The sequence below is a fragment of the Nyctereutes procyonoides genome, unplaced genomic scaffold (assembly GCF_905146905.1).
Source record: "Nyctereutes procyonoides isolate TBG_1078 unplaced genomic scaffold, NYPRO_anot_genome, whole genome shotgun sequence".
In the NCBI taxonomy this organism is placed as follows: Eukaryota; Metazoa; Chordata; class Mammalia; order Carnivora; family Canidae; genus Nyctereutes; species Nyctereutes procyonoides.
In genome coordinates this window covers 27,163,638-27,190,662 of record NW_026575047.1, presented here as the reverse complement: position 1 = coordinate 27,190,662, position 27,025 = coordinate 27,163,638, and the positions used below count along the sequence as shown (strand labels likewise).

Here is a 27,025-nt window from a genome sequence, read left to right as displayed (position 1 = left end):
CGAGGCATCATAAAATTGTCATTGGTCATTTTTTCAAATTTTTCATATCTGAAGTTGAGGTGCACCTTACCACTGATAATAGGTTGATGAAATAAGATAGTTCCTGATAAGATTAAAAAATTTTAGAAGATAGACAAAGCTATTCCTTTCTCAGTCTGGCTTTTCTAACTGTACTTCCTAACCTCCCAATTGAGTTATATGTCTACCTCTTTGCTTCCACAGCAAAGAGGAATCTCTGTAATAGATTACAGGAATCTGTAATCTCTGAAAAGCACCTTCCCTGCTGAGGAATGTAGTAAATTGGTTCTGGAGTCAGGCCATTTTTATTTGAATTCTGGCTCCTATATTTATTAACCATATGATCTTGGATGATTTATTTAACTTCTTTGTACTTCATTTTCCTCCTCTATGAAACTGGGATAATAGTACCCACCTCAAGGTTGTTGAGCAGATTAGTTAATTCATCTATACCCCTTGGAACAATGCCTAGAACATAGTAGGTTTCCCAATAATTGTTAGCTAATTTATTACTATTATTTGTGTTTATCATTGTTAATAATTGCCTGTCCATCCATCTGCCATCCTCACTAAATATTACATTGTTGTCTTGACATTTGCCCTGTGCCTTGTTCACCTATTTTTAGCATTTAGCATAGCTTCTGGCACATAGTAGGCATATTGAATGACTGCGTGCATCAGTGATAAATTTGTACATTTAACACATTTATCTAGTATTTACTATGTTTGGGCTCAGTTTCAGTCCCTAGAGATAAAATAACGAAACAGAGTTCCTACCCTTATGCAGTAGCTAGTGAGAAGATAATGTGAACAAATAAGTAAATATATGGGATTTCAGATGATGTTAAATGATACAGTAGATTGTATCACTGACCTGAGTTCTTCCTGCCTTCCTATACCTACACTTTTTGCCATGTTACTTTAGAGTTCCTCCCACTAAAAGGGTTGAAATGTATTTTCCTGCTCCTTAATGTTTGGCCAATAGAATGGAATGGAAGTGTTAGTGTGTAACTTCTGATCTAAGCCTAAGAGGCTTTGTGTTTCCCTGCTTGCCTTCTTGTGCTTCTGCTATTGTCACTGCTGAGTCCCAGAATAAACATACATGAAGCAGAGCTGTTCCAGCTGACCCAGAGAATCATGAGAATAATTGTTTTAAGCCATTTAGTTTGAGGATGGGTTTTTACTATCTTTATTGTGGCAACAGCTAACTTATACAAGAGCTGTGGAGAAAACATGGGAAGAGATGAAATTTCAGGATCAGTAGGGAAATTCTTGCTGGAACAATGACATTTGATCAGAAATGCAAGAAGTGAGGGAGAAGTTATGAAGATACCCAGTAAGGGGAAAGGTCATCTATGAAGGGGAAAGAACAAATACAAAATTTGCTTGATGTGTTGAGGAAGATGGTAGCTTTAAAGGAGTGAGCAAATTAGAGCAAGTAAGAGATGACATCAGTGGAGGATGCGGGCGGTGGAGGGTGCAGGATGGCTGTCAGGTTATAAAAGGCCTTGTGAAGTATTTTAAAGATTTAGGCTTTGATTTTAGAGTGAGCTAGGAAGCAATTGGAGTACTTTAGGTGGAGGAGTGACATAGTCTGCCTTTCATTTTAACACTAATATAAAGAATATTATAGTCTGCTTTGAGACTAGACCAAAGAAGGTAAGGGCAAATAGTGAAGTCTCCAGTTAGGGGGCTATTTTCAAATAATCCAGGTAAGAGGTACAGTAGTGTGGACCAAAACAGTAGTGAAATTGGTCAGCTATGGTCAGATTCTGGATATATTATGAAACCAATAGAATTTGCTGATGAATAGGATGTGGGATAAAGAGGAATCAAAGGTGACTCCAAGGATTTTGGCCTAAGTAACTGGACTGATGGAATTGCCCTTTATTGAGATAAGAAAGACCGCAAAGGAAATTGGGAGCTCAAGTGTGGGCACGTTGAGTTTGAGATACATGTCTGATATCTATATGAAGATGATGGGTACATAGTTGGATATTTGAGTCTGAAGTTCTGGGAGCTAGATGAGCTAGAGATACACATTTGGGGATCATCAGCATTTATGTTTCTAGGGAGGAAGTGTAGATAAGATGTTTGATGAATTTGAACTTTGAAGTTCTGATTTTTTGAATTTGGAGAAATAACAAAAAAAGCAGCAAAGGATACAGAGGAGTGATAGCCAGGTTAGGGAGGCTTTGATACTTGTAATTCAAATCATGAAATTGTTTAAAGAAGGCAAGGTCTTTAAGAACTACAATTTGGATATAGGGTAGGGAATATGCAGAAAAATTGTGGAAAATAGTGCTGGAAAAAGTTGAGGTCAGATTATATAGGACTTTGAAATCTAAGGCAAGAAGTTTGTTCCTAAATCTGTATGTAGTGCGGTCCCTCCAATACTTTTTGAGCCGTAGAATGATGAAGCCCAATGTTCATAAACTTAATCAGGTATCAGTACACCAAATAATGGATTGAGTTGGAGAGACTATTTAGTTGGTTACTTATAGTAATGCAGGATAAAACAATAATGGCTTGGCCTAGAAAACACAGCAGGTAGAATCTATATGATTTGGCATCTGTTAATAGCATTGAAGTAGGAGGTTACAGTAAGGGAGAGAGAAAATCAAGGATTCTGAGGTGTGAATCTGGGTAACTGACATCCGTAGAAACAGAAACCGGGAGGAGGAGCTTGTTTTGGATGCAAGGGGGAAATGATCTGAATTTTGGATGTGCCAAGTTTGAGATTTTTGTAAAAAGATTTATTTATTTTATACATATACAGAAAGAGCATGCACATAAGCAGTGGGAAAGGGAGAGGGAGAGAGAATCCTTAAGCAGACTCCTCACGGATCATAGAGCCCAATGCAGGGCTCTATCCAAGGACCCTGAGATCATGGCCTGAGCTGAAACTAAGAGTCAGCCACCCAGCTGACTAGACACCCAGGTGCCCTCAAGTTTGAGATTTTGATAAAGTACTTGGGTGTCTCGCAGACAGTTGAAAATTCAGGATCCAAAGAAAGATTCTGGGGCTAGTGAAAGGATTATAACTTCTCTGCCAGGATAGCCTAGATAGAGTTACAATTAATAATAATGGGTGTGGTCCTGCAAGAAATCTAAATATAGAATCTTGAGGAATATTGACTTTTAAGGGGTCGAAGAAGAGCGAGTGAAAGAAACCTAAGAAACTCTTGCAGAGAAAAAGGAAACCAAACATTCCTTTATCTGTAAACCAATTGGGAAAGTTTTTTTTTTTTTTCATAAAGAGGTTATTAGTCATGTTATGCACCATAGGAAAGGAGAAGAGAGGGAAGATGAGAGTAAACCTTTGGAGTTATTTATCTATTAGTAAAACAATGGTACCTCTCAGGTACCTCTCAGAGTTGAATTTCTATAGGATGGTCAGGGAAGAGGAGCTAGATTTTTAAAAGGGTTAAAGTCTGAGTTTACTGAGAACATAGAAGCAGGGGATATAATTAGTAATTGAAGAACTTTGGAAGCAAAGGAAAGAGAGGAGATGGTAATTCAAGGTTGGTAGAAGCATACAAGCACACCTCTGAGATATTATGGTTTGGTTACAGACCACTGCAATAAAGTGAATATTGCAATAAAGGAAGTCAAATGAATATTTTGGTTTCCCAGTGCGTATAAAAGTATATTTATAATAATACTGTAGCCTATTTAATGTGCAATAGCATTATGCCTAAAGAAACAATATATATACCTTAATTTTTTTTAAAGATTTTATTTATTCATGAAAGACACAGAGAAGCAGACACACAGGCAGAAGGAGAAGCAGGCTTCATGCAGGAAACCTGACACAGGACTCCTGGCATCATGCCCTGATCCAAAGGCAGATGCTCAACCGCTGAGCCACCCAGGCATCCCATACATAGCTTAATTAAAAGTATATGGCTAAAAATGCTCATCATCATCTGGGCTTTCAGCGAATTATCATCACAGATCATCATAACAAATATAATGAAAAAGTTTGAAGTATTGCAAGAATTACCAAAACATGACAGAGACGTGAAGCGAGCAAATGCTGTTGGAAAAGGGTACTGACGGATTTGCCTGGCACAGAGTTGCCATAAAATGTTCATTTTGTAAAAAAAAAAACACAGTGTGAATATGATGAAGCATAACAAATTGAGGTATGCCTGTATTTTGGTACTGTTGCACTTCCAAGCATATCAGTATAGAGAGAAAAAATGTAGGGGCAAGTTGGAATAATGAGTAGAGGCACGTCTTGGAATAAGAGTGAAGACACAAACATGAGTAGAAAGGGGAGACGCTTCTTTCCTGGCAAGGGACTATAGGAGAAGAAAGGCTGACAATCCAGAGAGGTTGTGTTTGTGGAGCAGAAGGCAGTGGAGATTCTACAGTCGGTATCAGGCCAACTAGGCAAGTGTGAGGTCCTCTACCAAGAGAGGTTAAGGCTTAGAGCAGGTTCGGAACAGGTGCCATGAAGAATGCCCAACATCGTGAACATATGCTTCTTGTTAGTAAGGAGGAGGGGTCTTTCTTCCTCACAAAACCTGGGCTTTATGTAATTAGTCAATCACACAGTAATTGTTTTGAGAACTAATAATAATTTAGAGAGAGAATGGAATTATTTGAGGTCTTTTTCAATGCCTGTCGACTCTGCTTGATTCCAAATGGCCTTCACATGGTTCTCCAAACAGGAGGAGCTAGCAGCTTATTCACGATTATGATAAAGCTTTTAATTTAAGAATGGTACTCCACAGTGCTCTTCACACTTGTAATAAAAAATAGTTGCCATTTGCTGAACACCTATGAAAACCAGGTGCTTAGCATATATTATCTCTAATTTTAGCAGTAACCGAAAAGAGTAGATTAGTGATATGTATGTATGTATGTATGTATTTCACACAAATGGGGAGGGGCAGAGGGAGAGAGAGAATCAGACTGCACACTGGGTTTGGACCCTGATATGGGGCTTGATCTCATGACTCCAAGACCATGACCTGAACTGAAAATAAGAGCTAGGTGCTAAACTGACTGAGAGACCTAAGAACCCCTAGACTAATGATCTTTACAGTAGGGTGCACACACCAGAGGAGAAAGTATTAGATTTCCTAATTCTTTTTTATTTTTAAGAGCTTTTTTTCTGTGTTTAATGTAATAATATGTTGATGCACAATAAAAATATATAATTTATAAACAGAAATACATATATTGGGGATGCATGGTCAAGTGATTTGTTTTCTGACAGATCAATGAAGATTAAAAGTAAAGGTATGGAAAACACTTACCATACAAGTAGAAGCAAGACAAAACTGGGGTAGCAATACTTATATTGGAGGGGCACCTGGGTGGCTCAGTGGTTGAACATCTGCCTTTGGTTCAGGTCATAATCCAGGGACCTGGGATCGAGTCCCACATCAGGATCCCTACAGGGAGCCTGCTTCTCCCTCTGCCTAAGTCTCTGCCTCTCTCTCTGTGTGTCCCTCATGAATAAATAACATCTAAAAAATATACTTATATTGGGGCAGCCTGGGTGGCTCAGCGGTTTAGCACTGCCTTCAGCCCAGGGTGTGATCCTGGAATTCCAGAATCGAGTCCCACATCAGGCTCCCTGCATGGAGCCTGCTTCTCCCTCTGCCTGTGTCTCTGCCTCTCTGTTTCTCTCTGTGTCTCTCATGAATAAATAAATAAAATCTTTAAAAAAAACTTATATTGGAGAAAATAGAATTTAAAGCAAAGACTATAACAAGAGACACAGAAGAATACTACATAACGAAAAGGGGGATATCCAAGAAGATGGTCAAAAATTGTAAATATCTATGCACCCAAGATAGGAGTACCTTAAAACATAAAGCAACTAGTAAAAGACATAAAGGGAAAAAATGACAGTAATATAATAATAGTAGGGGACTTTTTTTAAAAAAAAGATTTTTTTTACTTATTCATGAGAGACAGAGAGGCAGAGACAAACGGAGAAGCAGGCTCCATGCAGGAAGCCTGATGTGGGACTTGATCCCGGGTCTCCAGGATCATGCCCTGGGCTGAAGGCAGATGCTCAACCACTGAGCCACCCGGGCATCCCTGATTTTAAGAGAATATTATGAAAAATTATATATAACAACAAACTGGACAACCTAGAAGAAATGGATAAATTCCTAAAAACATGTAACTTAAAACTGAATCAGGAAGAAATAGAAAATTTGAACAAATTACTAGCAATGAAACTGAATCAGTAATTAAAAAAAACTAACAAAATTTCAGGACCAGATGGCTTCACAGGTGAATTCTACCAAACATTTAAAGAAGAGTTAATAACTATTTAAACTATTCCAAATGATAGATTTGGGATGAAAGCTTCCAAATTCATTATATGAAGTTAGCAGTACCCTGACACCAAAACCAAAGACCCTACAAAAAAGAAAACTATAGGCCAATATCTCTGATGAACATAGATGCAAAAATCCTCCACAAAATCTTAGCAAACCAAATCAACAATATATTTTTTAAAAATCATTCATGAGGGACGCCTGGGTGGCTCAGTGGTTGAGCTTCTGCCTTTGGCTCAGGGTGTGATCCCGGGATCCGAGATCAAGTCCTGCATTGGGCTCCATGTGGGGAGCCTGCTTCTCCCTCTGCCTGTGTCTCTGCCTTTCTCTCTCTCTCATGAATTAATAAATAAATATTTTAAAAAATCATTCATGATTGAATGGCATTTACTCCAGGGATACAGGGTGGTTCAATATTTCCAAGTTAATCAATGTCATACATCACATTAATAAGAAAAAAGATAACCATATGATTACCTCAACAGATGAAGAAAAAGCATTTGGTAAAGTACAACATCCATTCACGATAAAACTCTCAACAAAGTAGCTTTAGAGGGAACATACTTCAACATAATAAAAGCCATGTGTGATGATAAACCCACAGCTAACATCAAACTCAGTGGGGGAAACACAGAACTTTTCCTCTAAGATCGGGAACAAGACAGGAATGTTCACTCTCATCACTTTTATTCAACATGGTACTGGAAGTCCTAGCTACAGCAATCAGAAGAAAAAGAAAAGGCATTCAAATTGGTAAGGAAGAAGTAAAACGTTCACTATTTGCAGATGACATGATACTATATAAAGAAAACCCTAAAGATTCCAGCAAAATACTCCAAGAACTGATAATTCAGTTGCAGGATACAAAATTAATATACGGAAATCTGTTACAATCCTATACACTAATAATGAAGTAGCAGAAAGAGAAATTAAAAAACAATCTTGTGTACAGTTGTGCCAAAAATAATAAAATAGCTAGGAATAAACCAAGGAGGTGAAAGATCTGTACTCTGAAAACTATTAAATACTGATGAAAGAAATTAAAGATGACACAAAAAAATGGAAAGATATTCCATGCTCATGGATTAGAAGAACAAATATTGTTAAAATGTCCATACTGCCCAAAGCAATCTACAGAATTAGTGCAATCCTTATCAAAATACCAATAGCATTTTTTCATAGAACTAGAAAACATAATTATAAAATTTGTGTGGAACCACAAAAGACCCCAAATAGCCAAAGCAATCTTGAAAAAGAACAAAACTGAAAGTATCACAATTCCAGATATCAAGATATACTACAAATCTGTAGTAATCAAAGCAGTATGGTACTGGCATAAAAATGGACAAATAGAACAACAGAACAGAATAGAGAGCCCAGAAATAAACCCATGCTTATTTGGTCAATTAATCTTCAAAAAGGAGGCAAGAATATGCAATGGGACAAAGATGGTCTCTAACAAAGGGTGGTGGGAAAATATGCAAAAGAATGAAACTGGTCTCCTTTCTTAGACTGTACACAAAAATTCAAGATGGATTAAAGACTTAAATATGAGACCTGAAACCATAAAAATCCTGGATGAGAGCACTGGCAGTAATTACTCTGACATTGGCTATATTCACACTCTTCTAGATATGTCTAGAAGAGGCGAGGGAAACAAAAGCAAAATAAACCACATGGACTACATCAAAATAAAAAGCGTCTACACAGCATAGGACACAACAAAATAAAGGACAACCTACGGAATGGCAGAAGATATTTGCAAACAATATATCCGATAAAGGGTTAGCATCCCAAGTATATAAAGAACAATGCAACCAAAACAACAACAACAAAGCCGGCAACTAATCCAACTAAAAAATGGACAGAAGACATGAGCAGAAATTTCTTTGGCCATACATATGGCCAACAGACATGAAAAGATTTCTAGTATCACTAGTCATCAGAGAAGTGCAAATCAAAACTCCAATGACATCTCACCTTGCACCTGTCAGAATCACTAAAATAGAAAACACAAGAAACAACAAGTGTTAGTGAAGATGTGGAGAAAAAAAACCCTTGTGCACTGTTGGTGGGAATGCAAACTGGTGCAACCACGGTGGAAAATAGTTTTTTCTCAAAAAATTAAAAAACAGAATTACCATATGATCCTATGATTCCATTACTGCATACTTACTCAAAGAAAATGAAAGCAATTACACACACACACACACACACACACACACACACACACAATGGAATATTACTGAGCCATAGAAAAGAATGAGATCTTGCCATTTGTGACAACATGGATGGACCTAAAGGATGTAACACTAAGTGAAATAAGTCAGAAAAAGACAAATACCATATGACTTCACACATATGTAGAATTTAAGAAACAAAACAAAGACAAAAAACCAGACCCCTAAATACAGAGAACTGGTGGTTGCTGGAGGGGAGGTAGGTGGAGGGATGGGTGAAACACATAAAGGGGATCAAGAGCACACTTATTGAGATGAGCACTGAGTACTGTGTAGAATTGTTGAATCATCAAGTTGTACACCTGAAACTAATATAACCCTGTGTGTTCATTGTACTTCAATAAAAAAAAACGCATTGGCGATACATGCTGAAATGATTATTCTAGCAGATGCATAAAGTTCAGACCATTAAGACAGGTGATGACGATAAAAACAATCATAACAGTACAGAGTTTTCCCTGTGTGTTAGCTGCTTTACACTGATCATCTGCTTCATGGCTCACAACACTCTTCGACATCATTGCACCCATTACCTTCCATTTACCAATGAGAAGCTGAGGCTAAATGACATAAGAAACTTTCCCAAGCTCATTCAACTCTTAAATGATGAAGTTGAAGTTTAAACTCAGGTAGTCTGCCCCCATAACTCATGTTTTTAACTACTGTCCTATATGGTACGCTTCATAATTAAGTTTGCCCTCAATTACCTGGTGGGTACTGGGAGTCTCTCTTATAAAGGGGGGGGGGCACCTGGGTGGCTCAGTTGGTTCAGTGTCTGCCTTCGGCTCAAGTCATGATCCCTGAGTCCCGGGATGGAGTCCCACATCAGGTCTCCCTCTTCAGCAAGGAGCCTGCTTCTCCCTTGCCATCTGCCTCTCCCCCTGATTCACGCTCTCTCTCTCAAATAAATTAAATCTTTTAAAAAAATAAACAAGTAAATAAATAGGGAAGGGAAGGGGCACCTGGGGGGGTTCAGTCAGTTGAGTGTCTGCCTTTGGCTCAGGTCATGATTTTGGGACCCTGGGATCAAGCCCCACGTCAGGCTCCCTGCTCTGTGGGGAGCCTGCTTCTCCCTCTCCCTCTGCTAGTCCTCTTGCTTGTGCTCTGTCTCTGTCAAATAAATAAATAAATAAATAAATAAATAAATAAATAAATAAATAAATAAATAAATAAAATCTTTAAAAAGAAAATAAAAAGGGAAGGGAAGGGAAAAGGAAAAGAAAAAAGGAAGGAAGGAAAGATGGAAGGAAGGGAGAAGGGAGAGAGGAAGAAGACGGAGGGACCCAGTCTTCTCAAGTGATAAATTTGCCTCACTTACTTCTCAAAAAGCCCTGAGTTAGGTACTTATAAACTCTATTTTGGAAGAGACAAGTGAGGAGAGAGCCAGGACATAAGCTCAGGTCCTCTGAATCTGAGTTCTATATCCTTTAACGTCATTGTGCTTCTCTGCAGAATCCGGTGACTAATTCAACTGAAAGTTTAGGACAGACAGTCTTGCCACTGTGCTTGACATTATATTTCTATAACTGTTCTATGTGTATGTTTATATAATTTTTTGATACATAAAATATTAAATCAGTAGTCTATTAAAAAAAAAAAGAAAGCAACAGTCATCCAAAGGTAATACTTACATTATCAGGACCAATTAAACAGCCCACACTTTTTAAGGGACAGAATGTATCAAATTGTCCATAAAAATGTCCACTGCAGGGATTCCATATTAAATAGTGACTTTGCTCCCGAGTTAGCACATAGGCAGTTGGACCCTGAAGGAAAATAGTCATTAAAACAGTTTCCAATTATGCAATTGAGGTCAAGATCAGTTTGCACACACAATTCATTATTTTAGTCAGACCCCTCATTTCTAAAATTTATGGCTAATGATGAAAATTAGCTTGAAGTTCTAGGTTGCACTGGATTTAAAAACTAAAATCAAATGTTCCTTTTTGCAAAATGTTTGCATTTATTAGTACAGTATAGTAGACCAAATAGGGATAGTTGGTTAGGTACATAGAAGGCTGGGACGCCTGGGTGGTTTGGCAGTTAAGCGTCTGCCTTTGGCCCAGGGCATGATCCTGGAGTCCTGGGGTCCAGTCCCACATCCAGGCCCCTACATGGAGCCTGCTTCTCTCTCTGCCTATGTTTCTTCCACTCTGTGTGTGTCTCTCATGAATAAATAAATAAAATATTTTTTAAAAGTATATAGAAGGCTGATTATCTCTGAATACTATTTGTTTCTAATACAGTAATTAGTAGTTTAGATATAATAATGTAAATGTGTAGAAGTTGTTTTGAAAAGATACACACCAAACTGTTAGTGAATACACCTGGGGCGGGGTGGTGTGTAGATTTGAGAGTTGGAGCCTGAAGAGGGACCTTAACTTTTTATTCTGAATACTTCTATATTATGGGATTATTATTATTACTTTTTTATAGTGAGCATTTATCCATTTATTGCTCATGCATGGATTTCCTTTGATGCTCACAATAGCCTTCCGGGGAAGGCAGGACAAAATTTATTATCCTCATTTCCTTATAAAGCCCAGAGTTGTGAATTGACTTGCTTTGAGCCCCACAGCTCATGAGGAATGGGCAGACCTTTGAACTCAGGCCTTGTGACTTCCTAGCCTAGTATTCTTTTCCTTGTACTCGGCTCCCTGGAAGATAACAGTGGAGAATGAATTAATTTTTGGACGTGATACTACCTAATTCCTCAGGATTCCTGGAAACTTGTGTCCTCTTTTTGATACAGTCTTTGAATAAGCTGCTTCAACTCATGAATTTTGTAAACTCGCACCACAAGTGATCCTAATTCTCCCCAAATTTAGGGACATTTGCATGGGCTGGGGAAACATTCTAATAGTTGCCATCTCCAGTCTAATAAAAGTAACAATAGTATGAAAATATAGCTGCTAACATTATTTTCTTTGCTTCTGGGGTTATCTGCTATGTTTCCTTTTGCCTGCTGGTTAGTAGCAGAGGCAGTTCATGACAGGAGAGATCTCTAACCTTGTCACATTTCTTCAGATCCCCTTCACTCTTTAGCATGAGTAACACTTGATCACCAAGGGATCAAAATTCTTAGGAACGTGAGCAGGTGGGGCCTTTGAGTGGCAAAGAGTTCAGATTTGCCAAAAAAAGCTCCCCAACTGAAGCAGTGATCAGAGTCTGAGTACCACTAAAAACCATTTCATGTCTCATCACTGCTTTTCTCTGACCTTGGTGGAATCTCTGGGCCACTTCCCTTGGAACTCAAAGGATCGTTATGCAAATTAGTTCATAATCTGGAACATAACACAAGCATGTTAGACAACTATTCTCTTTTGTTGGAGCCAGCCTGAGTGGTCTTACCTCAGGAATAGCATTGCCCATCATGAGCCAGGCCTTCTTTCCCAGAAAGAGAAAATAATTACATAGTAATACTGCATGTTCTTCTTCATCTCCTGCTAGGAGATCCAGAAATTGCTGACAGAAAGAAAAGAAAAAGTATGTTGTATTGACTGACTGCTTCATTTTGGATTGGCCATACAGGATTTTAAAAAATTCACTGTTAAAATTAGTGCCTTAAAGTAGAAGACCTATTTTAAAAATCTTTTTTCCAGATTTTGGCACTATGTTTTTTGTTTTTGTTTTTTAAAATTTAAACTCAACTTGCCAACATATAGTATAACACCTGGTGTTCATCACATCACGTGCTCTCCTTAGCGCCTATCACCCAGTTACCCCATCCTCCCACCCACCTCCCGTGCTGCAACCCTTTGTTTATTTCCCAGAGTTAGGAGTCTCTCATGGTTTGTCTTCCTCTCTAATTTTTCCCCACTCAGTTTCCCTCCTTTCCCTTATGGTCCCTTTCACTAATTCATTGAAATGAACAAACAAACATTGGTATTTTCTCTGACACTGATTACAAGGATTTCTAGAATCAACACTTTGGGTGGGGGAGACAAATTTCAAAGTTTCACTTTTCATTTTGAATTTATGATAGCCCACCATGTGTCGAATAATTTTTTAAAGACTATTTTTACAGCACAGTTTTCATTTCATAGCATACTTGGGAGGAAGAGATTTCCCATCTACTGTTGCCCCCACACAGTATCAATATCTATCCACAGAGTGGTATGATTGTTCGAACTGATAGAACAACATCTGACACTTCATAATCACCCAGAGTCCACAGCTTATGGTAGGGCTCCCTCTTGGTGTTGTACCTCCTCTGGGTTGTGAGAAATGTGTAATGACATGCACCCATCATCAGAGTATCACAGAATGATTTCACTGCCCTAAAAATCATTTGTGCTCTGCCTATTTATATCTCCCCCTGCCCTGCTCCCAAATAGTTTTAAGCACATTGCATGCCTTAACTCCCCCTAGAATAATCCTAGAATAAACTTTTGAGGGAGGTACTCATCTTCCCATTTAAAAATTTTTTTAAATTTTTATTTATTTATGATAGTCACAGAGAGAGAAAGAGAGAGAGGCAGAGACATAGGCAGAGGGAGAAGCAGGCTCCATGCACCGGGAGCCCGATGTGGGATTTGATCCCGGGTCTCCAGGATCGCGCCCTGGGCCAAAGGCAGGCGCCAAACCGCTGCGCCACCCAGGGATCCCATCTTCCGATTTTATAGATGAGGAAGTGCAAACAGGGAGCGGTGAGGGATCCCTAGGGAGTGGTAAAGTTTGTCTGAGTCTGGAGCACATGAATTATTCTGCTCTTTGTGTATTTTCTTTAGATGTCTTGAGGTTGTAGAAATGCTACCTCTAATACTGTCAACATTATGTTATCAAAATATACTGAGGAATGAAAAAATTTAAAGTGTACTTAAATTTCTTTGGTTTAAAGATATCTTTCAAAGGGCGTCATAGGATATTGTTCAATTTTATGCAAACACAGTACCACATGAAATCCAGAAGCAGAATGAATACCTGTGATAATGTGTTCGCTTCATATAAGATCCATTTGCATGTTATGTAACATACATAGATTGAAAATTCTATGAGGGCATAGGCAATGTTTATTTTGTTCATAGCCCTAACTTAGTACAATGTCTGATATATAATAGTGGACCAGGAAGTACATGCAGAATCAGTAATGACATGGTGTGCCTTAAGAAGCCCATAAACTATGGAATATGCAAGTTCAAAATGTAATAGCGAATGTAAGTTTTTTTTTTAAATAAATAAATCTGGGATATTGTTAAGGTCATACTGGGAGGGTAAATCAGTATTAAGACTTCTGAAATGTTTTTCATTTTTGGTGCGAATAGTTTTTTCTTAATTTCTAAACTTGGGCAAACTGAACCAGAAAGAAAAAATATTGCAGAATTTAGCTCAGTCTGCTAAACAGATGACCAAATGGATTTTATAAGGACTAATGAATGTTGCAATTTAAAATTATACAAGCCTTTGGCCAATGTTCAATGAAGTCAGCTCAAACTAGTAAATCTGTGAGAAAGAACTACTTACATCAGATGTGCTCCACAGGTCACAGATGCCAGCAAATGAAACAGTGTCAGGTAAGAAAGGAATCAATGACACATATCGAGCCACCAGTTCCTGTTTAAGCAGAAAATAATTGAACAGTTCCTGTTTAAAAAAAATAATTTCTGACAAAATAGTTGAATACTCTTTTCTTGCAAGAAAATTTCATAATATCACAAACATTTATGTGTACAAAATGAAGTGAATGCTCACCAAGTGTTTACTGAATGTTGTGTTAACATTATGTCATTTCATCCTCTGCACACATCCTATGAAGGAAGTCACTGTTAATATCCATGTTTTACAGATGAAGACACTGGCTCATAGATCTCTTTGAAATGTCCTCTTTTATCCCCCTGTACTTCCTTACTTTCCCATATAAGAAGACTTTTCACAATAATCTTGTATTTTTTCTAGCCCAGTCCAGAAAGCAGCCATTTCTCCAAGGAGATTTTAGAGAGCAATAGTAATTAGAAATCAAGATCAGGGAATCATTGTGGTTTTAACTCATATTTCTGCAGTCTCTAAGGAGATTGAACATCTTTTCTTATGCTTACTGGCCTTTCAAGTTTATACTTCTGTGAATTTTTTTTTTTTAAGGGAGAAAACTTTTTGGCACAGTCATTCCTATCCTTGTTAAATTAACAGAGTGAAGTAGTGATTTTTAAACAGTTAAAGCTGGTTTCTCCCAAATGAGTTTCACTGAATTAGGTTGGTAGGCCAGTCAGGTTACTATCACCTAGTATTGTTGTAAGGAAAGAGACCGTCTGTGAAGCAAGTATACAGCTCTTCCAATAGTTACTTTTTCATTCACATGATCAGTTGAGGTACACAAAATAATAAAACTTCTATTTAAAAAGGAATCATGTCAAGGACAAAATAGAGAGGGTGAGCAACATTGCAAAGCTCAAGAGATGCAGGGCTGGCCCTGGGAAAATGGCTTTCTCCAAAAGGGCTGCTCTACTATTTTCCTTCTCAGGCTATTCCAAATCTAACAAGCTACTTCCTTAGAAGTACTGCCATTGGTGAGAATTTGTCTTGTTAGGAACTCCACTTTCTATTCCTTTGGAAAACCTACAAACCCCTGAGGTCTCTGTCTCACTCCCTGGTGTGCATGGATAAGGGAGGATATAGAAGTGACTGTAAGAGGAGTTGGACGAGCAGGCACCACACACAGCCCTAGGCTTTGGGGGAAGGCCTTGCTTGCTTGCAATGGTGGCTTACGTGGTCTAAGCATACACTTGGATAGCAGTCTACTGCATGGGCTGGGAGGTAGCCAGGCCTTGGATGTGTTTCCTTGGAAGACAGCTCTGATGGTAGACACGATGTTTAGCCCTACTCTTCAGGCATTATCTAAAAACCTTTTGTATTTTATCAGAACTCAAAGACTAAAAGACATTCCTACCCTGTCTTATCACCAGCCCAACTGGCTATTTAGAGAAAAGTTGCCCCGTGGCTGGCAGGATCAGTCCCACTATGAATTTCTGTTTCAGTATTTTGTACATTTTCTTATTGATTTGCAGGTATTTTTAAAATATACTCTAGTTGGTGTTCATTTGTCTATTATATATGTTGTCAACATCATATTTGTGGTTTTTCATTCTTTGTGGTGTCTTTGATAAAACCCAAGTTCTCACTCTTAATATGGCCAAATGTATCATTCTTTTTCTTTATAGCTTGTGCTTTTTTGTATCTTGTTTAAGAAATACTTTCTATTTCAAGTCATAAAGATGAAAATGCCTTCACATGTAAGTCCTCAATCTGTCTGCACTTGAGTGATATGAAGTAGGAGTCTATTTTTTATTTTTTCCATATGTAAAAATCAGTAAACTTTGTGTAATAGTCAATCTTTTCCTTACTAATTTCCAATGCCAGCTTTGTCATGTGTCAGGTTTGAGTGGGTCATATTTGAGTGGACTTTTAATTTTTTTCCGTTTTTCCCTTTGTTATCTGTGTGCCAATACCATTTGCTTTAATTACCATGGTCTCATAAATAGTCTGGATATATGGCATGGCAAATCTTCCCACTGAGTTCTTCTTATTCCTCAAGATATCTTGGCTATTTTGGCTCTTTGCACCATCGTATAAATATTAGAATCAGCTTGTCAAGGGCCACTATAAACAGTTTACAAATCTAGTCTGGGGGCAGCCCGAGTGGTTCAGCGGTTTAGCACTGCCTTTAGCCCAGGGTGTGATCCTGGAGATCTGGGATCGAGTCTCACATCAGGCTACCTGCATGGGACCTGCTTCTCCCTCTGCTTGTGTCTCTGCCTCTCTCTCTGTGTCTCTCACGAATAAATAAATAAAATCTTAAAAAAAAATCTAGTCTGACAGGCTTTGTCTTTTAACTGTAAAGTTTAATCTGTTTGCTTTGTGATTACTGGTAAGCATTTAGACCATTTCTACTACCTTATTCTGTGCTTATTTTTCACATTTTTTCCTACATTTCTTTTTGTTCTCCCCACTCACTTCATCCTCTTTCTTTCTTTCTTTCTTTCTTTCTTTCTTTCTTTCTTTCTTTTCTTTCTTTCTTCTTTCTTTTCTTCTTTTAAAGATTTCATTTATTTATTCACGAGAGACACAGAGAAAGGCAGAGACATAGGCAGAGGGAGATGCAGGCTCGTTGCAGGGAGCCTGATGTGGGACTCCATCTCAGGACCCCGGGATCATAACCTGAGCCAAAGGCAGATGCTCAACGATTGAGCCACCCAGGCATCCCCCATTTTATTATTTTATCTCCTGCCACTTTGAAAATTACATGTACTTAAATTTTTTTTTTAAGTGATTAATCTAGAAACTTCAACATGGGGGCATCTTGGTGGCTTAGTCAGTTGAGTCCCCAACTCTTGATTTTGGCTCAGCTCATGATCTCAGGGTCATGTGATTGAGTCATGTTGAGCTCCACACTTAGCACAGAACCTGCTTGTCCCTCTCCTTCCCCGTCTGCCCTTCACCTGCTTGTGCATGGTCTCTCTCTAAAATAAGTGAATAAAATCTTAAAAAAAAAAGAAATTTCAACGTGAATATTTAGCTTAAACTCTAGAAGTTAATAAATATCTTTGCTCTCCTCTTGGAAAAATACAAGGGTATTAATATTATCAATCCTATCCTGACATATATGCATTTTACCCCAGGATTTTTGTTTTATCACTGGTTTTCATCCTCATTACTATTATTATTGATTTGAAGATAATGCCTGTTTAGATTTACTCACAAATTCCCCATACCATTATGTGCAGAGTCTAGGATTTTCTCAGAGTTTTCCTTCTCTTTGAAGTATATTTTTTAGAAATTTCTTAAGTGAGAATCTTCTGGTTGTAAATTCTCCCAATGTTCGTGTGAAAGATGGTTTCACTGGATATAAATAAATAGTTTGATGGCCATTTTCTTTCAGCCTTTTGAAAGCCTTCTCTGACTTTCATTTGTGCAGCTGAAAAGTCTATTGGATGCATCATTGATCTTTTGTAGAAAATTTGTTTTCTCCCCAGCTGCTTTTAAGATCATCTTTGTCTTTGTAGTTCCCTATGGTATGCCTAGATTTTAATTTCATTTTATTTATCTTGTGTTGGATATATTGAGCTTCCTGCATCAGAGAGGATTGTTGTCTACATCAAATTTTATAAATTCTCAGTTTATCTCTTTGAACATTGACTTTCTCCTTTCATACAGGTTTGGTCCTCCTCCCTCTATCCTCCATGTCTCTTAACCTTTCTTTTTAATCTTCTATTTTTTTGCTATCATTGTGCTATATTCCAAGTAAATTATTTACATGCATATTCCAGTTAACTAGTTCTCTTTGTACTTACCTGTATGTAACTTAACTCTGTATTTTACTGTATTTAATGTTTTGCTTGAGCCAGTAGCTCATTTTCTAATTTTAACTATTCTATATTTCTATAAATACCATGCAATATTTTTAACAATCTGCCTGTCAGTTCTGATAGTCTACTGTTCTTCTGTCACATTTTCAATTCCCTGGATTTCTTAAACTTAGTAAACATATCTATTTTATATTCTTAGTCTGATAATTCTAGTATCTGCAGTCTTTGTGGCCGGATTCTGCGGTGTGTTATGTGTACTAACTCTCACCATCTTCATGGTGACATATTTCTTCATTGATGATCTTTTATATGGTTGTGTTGCTTGGAACTTTGGAACCTTTTCTGTTTGTTTTTAAAAATTGTATTTATTTATTCATGAGAGACACGCAGAGAGAGAGGCAGAGACATAGGCAGAGGGAGAAGCAGACTCCATGCAGGGAGCCTGATGCAGGACTCGAACCCGGGTCTTCAGGATCACACCTTGAGCCAAAGGCAGACACTCAACTGCTGAGCCACCCAGGCATCCCTTTTCTGTTTGTTTTTAAGGCTGAGGAAATTTAATTTAAATTTCAATTATATTTTCAGTTGAAGTTTTTTTGGGGGGTCCTACAGGCAGTGTAAATTCCAGTCCCAAATGTGAGTAAATACAACTTAGTGATTGGGGATTCTGTGGAGAGACTTTTCACATTTCTCTTCCATCCAGAGTCAAGACTAAGACAGGCAAAATTCCTTGCAGGGTAGTTCCTGATTTAGCCACTGTTGACATTACCTGTCAATGGTCCTAACTGTACCTGAGTCTCTAATTCAACCCTTCTGCCTACGCTGGCACCACATATTAACTCCTTCCCCTATAGCCTTGTGGCCGTCTTGAAGCCCAATTTGAGGCATTAAGAATTATCAGATGACCTCAGAGCAAATGCTATTTCAGGCTCTCACCCTTATGAAATCTGCTTCGTGGTTTCCTATCTCTCAAGTTTCCCCCTTCACCTTATTTCTATGTCAGTCATGATTTTAAAGATGGTTTAAAGATTTTATTCATCACTCCTAAGCGTTCTCTCCTGGGAGAAGTTTTCTGCATTATTTACTATGCTAGGAAGAATAGAGGGAAGTCCCTATTATGGTTTTTAATAAAAATTGATTAATAAAGCAAATGAAATGTGGAACACAGGTTTTTCTTTTGATATATCTTTATCTGCAAATAGATATATCTTCACTGTGTTCCTAAATTATTATGTTAATGACTTATTAGCAGCAACTACTCCCTATACTACCCATCACTAAAATAGTTATGGGTTACAGTATTCACTTAAAAATAGCCTGCTTAACATATGATTTCTGTTCGTGTGTGGTTGTGATGGGTAGGGTGCTTTGCAGCCAGAGAATGTGCATGTATATTTAATGGCCCAGTATGGTTATATTCTGTGGTGATGATAGCTTACATGTTGTGCATCCTCAAATCTTGGAAATAATTTGCTTAATTTGAATTCAATGATGCCTATAATATTAAGTATAATATTGAATTGTTATCTTGCTATAGTAGAATGTGCATGATTTCTGAAGTGAGAGGCCTAGGATCAAATCCCAAAGACTGATGGAAGACACATAATGAAGACATGTTTATGTAAGACACTGCAAAAATGTAAAGCATCTTCTAAATGTTAATTTCCAGAACCCAATATAATGCCAGGGACACAGGAAGCTCTGTATAATTATTCACTGAAAGAATGAACTAAGGATTACTACCCTTTCTGGTACCTTCAGACTTATCTACAGAAAGTGAGCCTCAGGGTAATAAAAAAGTGTTAGTCATTTCTTTCACCACTAATGATCTCATATAGGGACTACTTAAGTACTATGAAATAGAGTAATTAAGAGGGCAATATATTAAAATTTTAACACATTTTTAGCAGCAGCCCTGATTGGCTATGAAATACTTACTGCCGTTGCCTGAGGATTGTTGGGACAGGCATCCAGGAGCTCCTGTGGAGGGTTTAAAGGCTTCAGGTAACGAGTGACAAATACAGTTTTTCCACTTATGTCAGTCACTGTTGTGAGGCACTGGCGATGTGGAAACTTTAAGGCACATTCAGTTTGAAACTTCTCTGTTGCTTGAAGCAATTTCTCATCTTCCTGAGAATCAAACTTTAAAAACAAAGATTATGGAGTCACATACGATTACTGGAGACACAGCAGAACTTGTTGAAAACCACAGTCAACCTGAACTACATGTGTGCTTTTAGGAACTATGATTAAGTGACTCCTTACAATATTGTCATGCTTTTTTTAAATTATATTTGTAATCTAAAACTTAGGTGGCTTCATTAAATACTTAAAATATATTGAACAGAATTGAAAGAAAGTAGTCAATAGGCAAGCAGCCCTATGGAAACTTTAAACACCTCTAAAAATAAACTATGATGTACTCATTTTGATTGATGTGACCAAGCAATAGTTTTATGTGTATTTTGACATTGGTTTTAGAGCGGAGAGGGCTTCAGAAATCTAACATATCAAATGCAAAGCTTGAGCAACTCGTGTTAAATGCATAACAAATTGACAGATATATGTTGGTATGTTAAGTTTTGAATCCATAATCAATGTAATACATAATAGTAATGGGTCACAGGGAAAATGGAAACAACTAAAAAGAACAAATGTATTATGTTTATTTTAAGCATTTCTCTGATCCAAGATGAGCTACCAGTTCCCAGACTTCTGGTAGTAACTCAAAGCAGATGAAACAGAACAATTTTCATTTGCCTTTAGACACATGTTGTGACTTTTTCCCTTAAAATTATTGCTAAAAAAAAAAGTTTGAATAGAGCAGATATTTAAATGTTTTTACAAGATTTTTGTTGCTTAGTGTAAAAGTATACATATGGTTGCTTACATTTCAAAGGGTTTCAAGACAAACTCAAATACAATTTTTTAATTTTTTATTTATTTATTTTTAAAATTTGGACTTTTTTTAAAAGATTTTATTTATTCATGAGAGAGAGAGAGATAGAGAGAGAGAGAGAACGAGTGGGGGGAGCGACAGAAGCAGAAGGAGAAGCAAGGTCTCTGCTGAGCAGGGAGCCTAATGTGGAGCTCTATCCTAGGACCCTGGGTTCATGACCTGAGTTGAAGGCAGATGCTTAACTCACAGAACCACCCAGGCACCCCTGATCTTGTTTTTTTTTTTTTTTTTTTTTTTTTTTATGATAGTCACACACACAGAGAGAGAGAGAGAGAGAGAGAGAGAGGCAGAGACACAGGCAGAGGGATAAGCAGGCTCCATGCACCGGGAGCCCGACGTGGGATTCGATCCCGGGTCTCCAGGATCGCGCCCTGGGCCAAAGGCAGGCGCCAAACCACTGCGCCACCCAGGGATCCCCCCTGATCTTGTTTTTTATCTGTAGTACTAGTACCACCTGATACATAGTACATGTCGTAATTGTTTCACAAATACTGTTCAGTGAATGAGCAAGTGCACAGAAAACATCCCCTTACTTTTTGATGACTTCAAATTGAATCTAGGCTATCCCTGTTGTTCTTGATTACTGTTACATTGGGGCTGGACTGTGGCTTTTGTTTCTAATTTGATTGCTACATCCTGAAGGATTGGGGTGGCAGTTGTGGGGATTAAGTAGGAAGCACCTCCAGAAGCCTCCCATATATTCTCATGGGATGTCCCTGACATCTGAATTTGAATATCATCATCGTCATAACCACCTACTGCTCAGCATAGTGCCAACACATGGTAGCTGCCCAGCAGACATTATGATGGAGATATAAATAAATGAAAAAGGTGAGCTCCTAAGACTTACTTGGTATGGGTGTGTCACCAACTCCTGGGATAGAACTGTCACCCCAGAAATAATATAACTTTATTATAAGGATGGGTAATTATGAAACAAGGGTGGTATGAAACAAAGCACCTAGTGAATTCATCCATTTCCCTTAAACTCATTCATTTACTTACACATCCAATTGTTTGCTGAGAGTCTAAAAGTTTCCAGGCACTGTGAATAAATGAGTATGAAACAGTACCCTCAAGTAACTTCTAGTCTAGAGGAAAGCATTAATAATAATTTCAAGTCAGGCACTTGAAATACTTGACCAGAGATTCTATGGAGATAAACATGGGGTGCTAAGGAAGCACTTAAGAGGCAGAAATAGGCATTGTCCAGAGACAGCAACAAAAACCTTGAATCAGTCCTGACCATTGGACTTACAGATTGAAGAAACGGTGCCTAAAACTTTTCCTACCACTCGGGCCTGGATGTGCTGTTGTGTTTTTTGAGTACATATCTAGTGCTTCATGAGAGTAGGGCCTATGCTTGAATCATCTTGTGGTCCTCTCTGCACTGAGCATACACAGGTAAGCATTTAAGTAAGTATTATTAATGGCCATTAATACTTGCTTAGGTCATCAGGATGCCATTTAATGGAGCGATGCAGTGATTTAAAGAGGAGGATGCCGTATTGGTAATCCAAGAAGTGCCAAAGGAAAGCTAAATACTAAAAGAAGTTGGGTTATTACAAAACAAATTAAGGGCTAACTGACAAATTCTCAGTTTGATTCAACATGAAGTTTGGAAGATTTCTTAACTGGGTCAATTTTTTAGCTCTAGGTTAGTGTCAGAGAAAATCGAATGGGTTTAAAACCTCCCTTTGGATAGCTACACTATGAGAGCTCCACCCATCAGAAATCATTGTCACAGCTGCACTGTCTGTAAGAAGCAGCTCATGGATTTTATAGGCCTGGACACAGTAGAGATAGTGCCCAGGATGCAGGTTACATCTACACCTATAACTTCCTACATTCAAAGCTAAAAATGGGCCAAAAGACAAAGCTGGACATTCTTTAAGGAACTTTAGATGTCTGTGATTCATTGTCAAGGGATCACACATATACTAGGACCTAGCAGCTTCCATAAAGTGGCAAGGGACAAAAAGCAGCTAAGTGAAAGCCTAATAACTACTAACCAACGAATGTAAAACAGAATATTTGGTATACCTTTTTAAGCATGTCATTCATCTATCAGAGGCAAGAAGGAAAAAAAGAAATGAGAGGAAGACTTTATTAACAGAAATAATCTATTTTTAAAAATTTACTTTTATCAAGACAATGTAGTTAGTTACAGTAGGAGTTTCAGGAATTGCTACCAATTCTTATGAAAATTCCATGAGTAAATCCATTTAAAAAGTCATAGGGAATGAGTCCCCATGGGATGATCGTGGAGGGAAGACTCTGATCTGCTAATCCTGGAAGTTGCTGATTAAGTGGAAAAACAGTTCCAGGTTGTGGCCTCTATTATCTTAGGGTGAGAGCTTGTCTCTCCTGAATCATCTGCAGGGGAACCACCGAGTAGTGTTTTCTGCCACTGTGTTTAGGACATCTGAGTGCCTCAGTCCACATGCCTTCCTCATTAAACAGCAGCAAAGAACCTGTGTCCTCCAAAGGGTTTTTTAAGTCCTTGTTTCAGAGGCCTAAGAGAAATGCTCCATGCAGCCACAGCGGGGCAGTGAAATGCCACCAAAGGACAGCCTAGTTACCTGGCTGTAGGCAGGGAAGGTTAGAGGACCTGGGGGCCGTTTCAGAGCCCAACGGGGGTCAATGCCAGGAATTGCGCCAGGTGCTAAGGCGGCTCTGGTTTTCAGGCTTTCAGCCGAGGTCACAGACTGCTTTCAAATGTTTTGTAAGCTCACCTCCAGATGGAGTGCTTTTTCTTCATTAGGGATACATAGAAATAGCAAAATCATCTTTTGTCTGAGAGCATTTTTCTATGTCAACATGCTTGTTGGCTTTCTCTTGAATTTATATGTAAAGAAAAAACATTCAGAATACATATTTCACTTCCTAGAAATATTCTGAAATGCATATATTTTGCCATGTTTTCTAGAGAACATTTTTGTCACAGTGTCAGTGACAAAGGCTAACATAGAAGATTAATTTGAATTTTAGTAGATTTATTTTTCCAATAATCCTTGCAAAGGGCAATAGTATTTTTCCCTGTGAACCAAATTGTAATACTGTAAAAGAAAGAGGAATGTACTCATTTTTCCCCATCTCCATCTGAGTCGTAATAATAAAGAGTCAGCATGAGAATCCATGCAGTTGAGTTTAGTAGGTGACAAGCTGGGTTTAAACATGAACGTGAGCTCTGTGAGATTTTTATCTGCTTTTCTAGGCTGCTGTATCTCCATGCCTGAAAAATGCCTGTCACATAGAAGATGCTCAGTAAATATTTTTGACTATGTAAAGTTTCGAGTCAGACAGACCTTTAATCGTTAGCTCTGCATTTACTGCCTGAATGAACTGGAGAGTTGAGCCTCGTTTTCCTCCTGTCTCAATCGGAGACCAACCGTACAGTACAGCTGTGAGTATTAAGAGAGCACTTGTGTCAAATGTCTGACACGGTGCTGAGGACTGAGTAAGAACTCAGTACATGGTGGTGGTGGTAGTGCCGATTGTATTAGTTTTTAGAATAAAAAGGTCATGATCAATACTTTCTCCCCAGACCAATGAAGGCAGCGCACATCAATGCTGCATAAGCATGTTACATTGAGAAAGTGTCTCCTGGCTATAAGGGTTGGGACACAGTTGCCAACAAATGGAGATTCTGGAAACTCTTAGTTGTAGATCGGTTCAGAATTAGAGGTACTTTTGCATATATTTATTTGTTTCTGTCTGAAGGCACTGAAATGAGGTAACCCCTGGAGATCTAGCCTTATGATCCTATACATTGATTGAACCCACAGCACAACCAAGGATGTGAGGTTAGATATGGAGATGTATTTTGGCATGCTTGCCAATAAACATCAATATAAAAGAGGAGTTTGCTATTTTTTTTTTCTTCCATTAAGAAAATTCTTCTAAACTTGGACCATGTTTATGTTTGTCTTGCTGGAAAGTTTAAGTTGTTGATCAACCGAATTATTGGCTCAATGGTACAAATCTGCAATCTCATATTCTGTTCAGACCGTAGAGTAGTGAATGGACAGTGTAAGGAGACCTCTGCATGTGCCATGCAGTCTGCATTTATGAAGCACAGCCTAGCAAGCATTTGTTGTGTCTCATCAACATCAGACATGCAATTCTAAAGTGGAAGTGTGGTTACCTTTTCTCGAACCAACTCCCCGGGAACCAGCTGAGGCTCGATGGTAATGAACAGGGTGATGTAGGAGCCTTCGCTCAGGCTTCGTACAGAGTCAAAACCCCGCTCCATAATCATGCTTCGCTCTTTGCTGTAGCCCAGAAGAACAGGGGGAATGTCTATTTTAAATGTTCCATCAATCTGTGAAGAACATATGACTTGGTAAACATACTGGTGGTTTTCCAATGGAAGTTCAAAGGCAAGTGTCGACTCTTCACTGATGAGTCCAATAAAGACTGTTCAGCCTGGCCTTCAAGTCTTACCCCATCTCTCACAGGAAGGGCTATGTCCCTGCCTCTGCACAGGTCAGCAGAGCATGTATCAGCTCTGTAGATTGACAGTAACAATAGGTCACCTGGGTTCAAATCCTGGATTACACTCCAAGTACCTCACCTTGTGCGCTTATAAAGTACCTATTTGTATGGTAGTTAGGTGTGCTGACTGAATAGATATCTAACACTCCGAAAAATGCCTGTCATATGCTCAGCACTCAATATTGTTCGCCAGTAGTCATTCCCCCTTTTCTGGAATGCCCCAGCTTTTCATCCCCCCTTGCAAAGTATTCATCATTATTTTCAGACTTGAGCCAGATGTTGTCTCCTTTGTGAATTATTTTGTTATCCCTAGCAGCCTCACACATGGTTTGCATGGTCCGTGTTTGTTATTGTGACATGTTCGACCAGACTTTATAGTTGTGTGCATATTTATCCCTTTGTTCTGGATACCTGACTTCTCTGTGAATAGATCTATATATCACTCCCATTTAGACCACCCTTCTCCAATGTATAGCAATGTTTTGTATATACAGCAGGTGCTCAATATATGCAGGCTTAATGCACTACAAGTCACTTATATAAAGTGACCTGGTTTCTGTAGAAGCTCCAAAAGACAAGGATTTCCACTCTTGCATAGCCAACACAACAATAAGTTTATTAAAGACTTATTAAAGACTGTCTGGTGCCACACAAATATTCAGAGCTGGAATTTGAAATTCACATACTTACAGAGAATCTAATTTCCTTTCAGTCTTTAGTGGCATTTATGTCTCAGGAGAAACAGAGAAAGAAGTTAAACTTTCAGTGATTGCACCTTCCAGGGAGGTATTAAGTGAGCTGTTGTTTATTTTCCTCCTTATACCGGTGCTTTCCCCCAGAGCCTGCACCAGGAGGGCAGGTGAGAGGGTACAGGGAAAAGGATACAGAAATAATGCCGTGAAATGTGCAGCTGTAATAACTGAGCAGATCTGATCTGGGAAATAGGTAGATGACTTAGAAAGGATGGGAAACTATCTCCAAATAGTTGAAGTGTAAAGATTTAAGACAGTGTTTCTCAGCCTGGGCACAGCTGATACTGGGGCCTGATGATTGTCTGTGGTGGGGGCTGTCCTGCACCCTGTGGGGTGTCCACAGCATTCCTGGTCTGCACTGACAAGATGCCAATAACTCTCCCCACTGGTTGTGACAAACAGAGGTATTTCTAGATCCTGCCAAATGTCCCCTGTGGGTGCATGGAAATGCACAAGCTTTGGAGTCAGATAAAATTTTTAAGTGACAAATGTAATAAAACCATTCTCAAAACTAATACTGAAATGTATAAACCCAGAACTTGAATGGTTCTCTCTCCTTTTACCAGTCTTATTCCCCAGGGATAAGCAATGTGAGAGCATTGTGGGAAGTAGGGAAAATTTGAATCCTGCTCTGCTGTAAGCTTTGGGATTTGAGTAGTGACTTCACCTCTCTAGGCTTCTGTTTATTCATCTGTAAAATGGGAACAATAAAGCTGACTGGCTTGTTGTGAGGTTTAATTGAGGTGACATACAAATCAGCTAGTAACGTCCTGTAATGTGTGTCTAAATATAGCTATCCCTACTGTTAGTAGTGAGTTGGGATTCGACATGTTATATGTAGCTCCAAACCAGGACCTACGAATAGGGAAGCACATAGATTATGGCAAGAAATTTATAACACAGCCTGGCAAAGAGATCAAATTGCCTCATGAAGTCATGAGTTCCCTGTTTG

At 38.5% G+C, this 27,025-nt stretch overlaps 1 protein-coding gene across 4 annotated transcripts in view; it reads right to left on the bottom strand.

Moving 5' to 3' along the window:
* Window positions 1-27,025, bottom strand: part of CC2D2A (coiled-coil and C2 domain containing 2A) — a 143,294-nt gene that overhangs the window by 8,981 nt on the left and 107,288 nt on the right. For 3 of the 4 annotated variants that reach the window (XM_055326646.1, XM_055326647.1, XM_055326648.1), the window contains 5 exons: window positions 24,972-25,148; window positions 19,804-20,007; window positions 14,030-14,119; window positions 11,918-12,031; window positions 10,198-10,332 (listed from right to left, as the gene is read on the bottom strand). In XM_055326646.1, the coding sequence (XP_055182621.1) occupies window positions 10,198-10,332; window positions 11,918-12,031; window positions 14,030-14,119; window positions 19,804-20,007; window positions 24,972-25,148 (720 nt within the window). Of the gene's footprint in view, window positions 1-10,197; window positions 10,333-11,917; window positions 12,032-14,029; window positions 14,120-14,257; window positions 14,314-19,803; window positions 20,008-24,971; window positions 25,149-27,025 lie in introns of those variants that run through there. The other variant, XM_055326649.1, reaches the window with a different exon arrangement.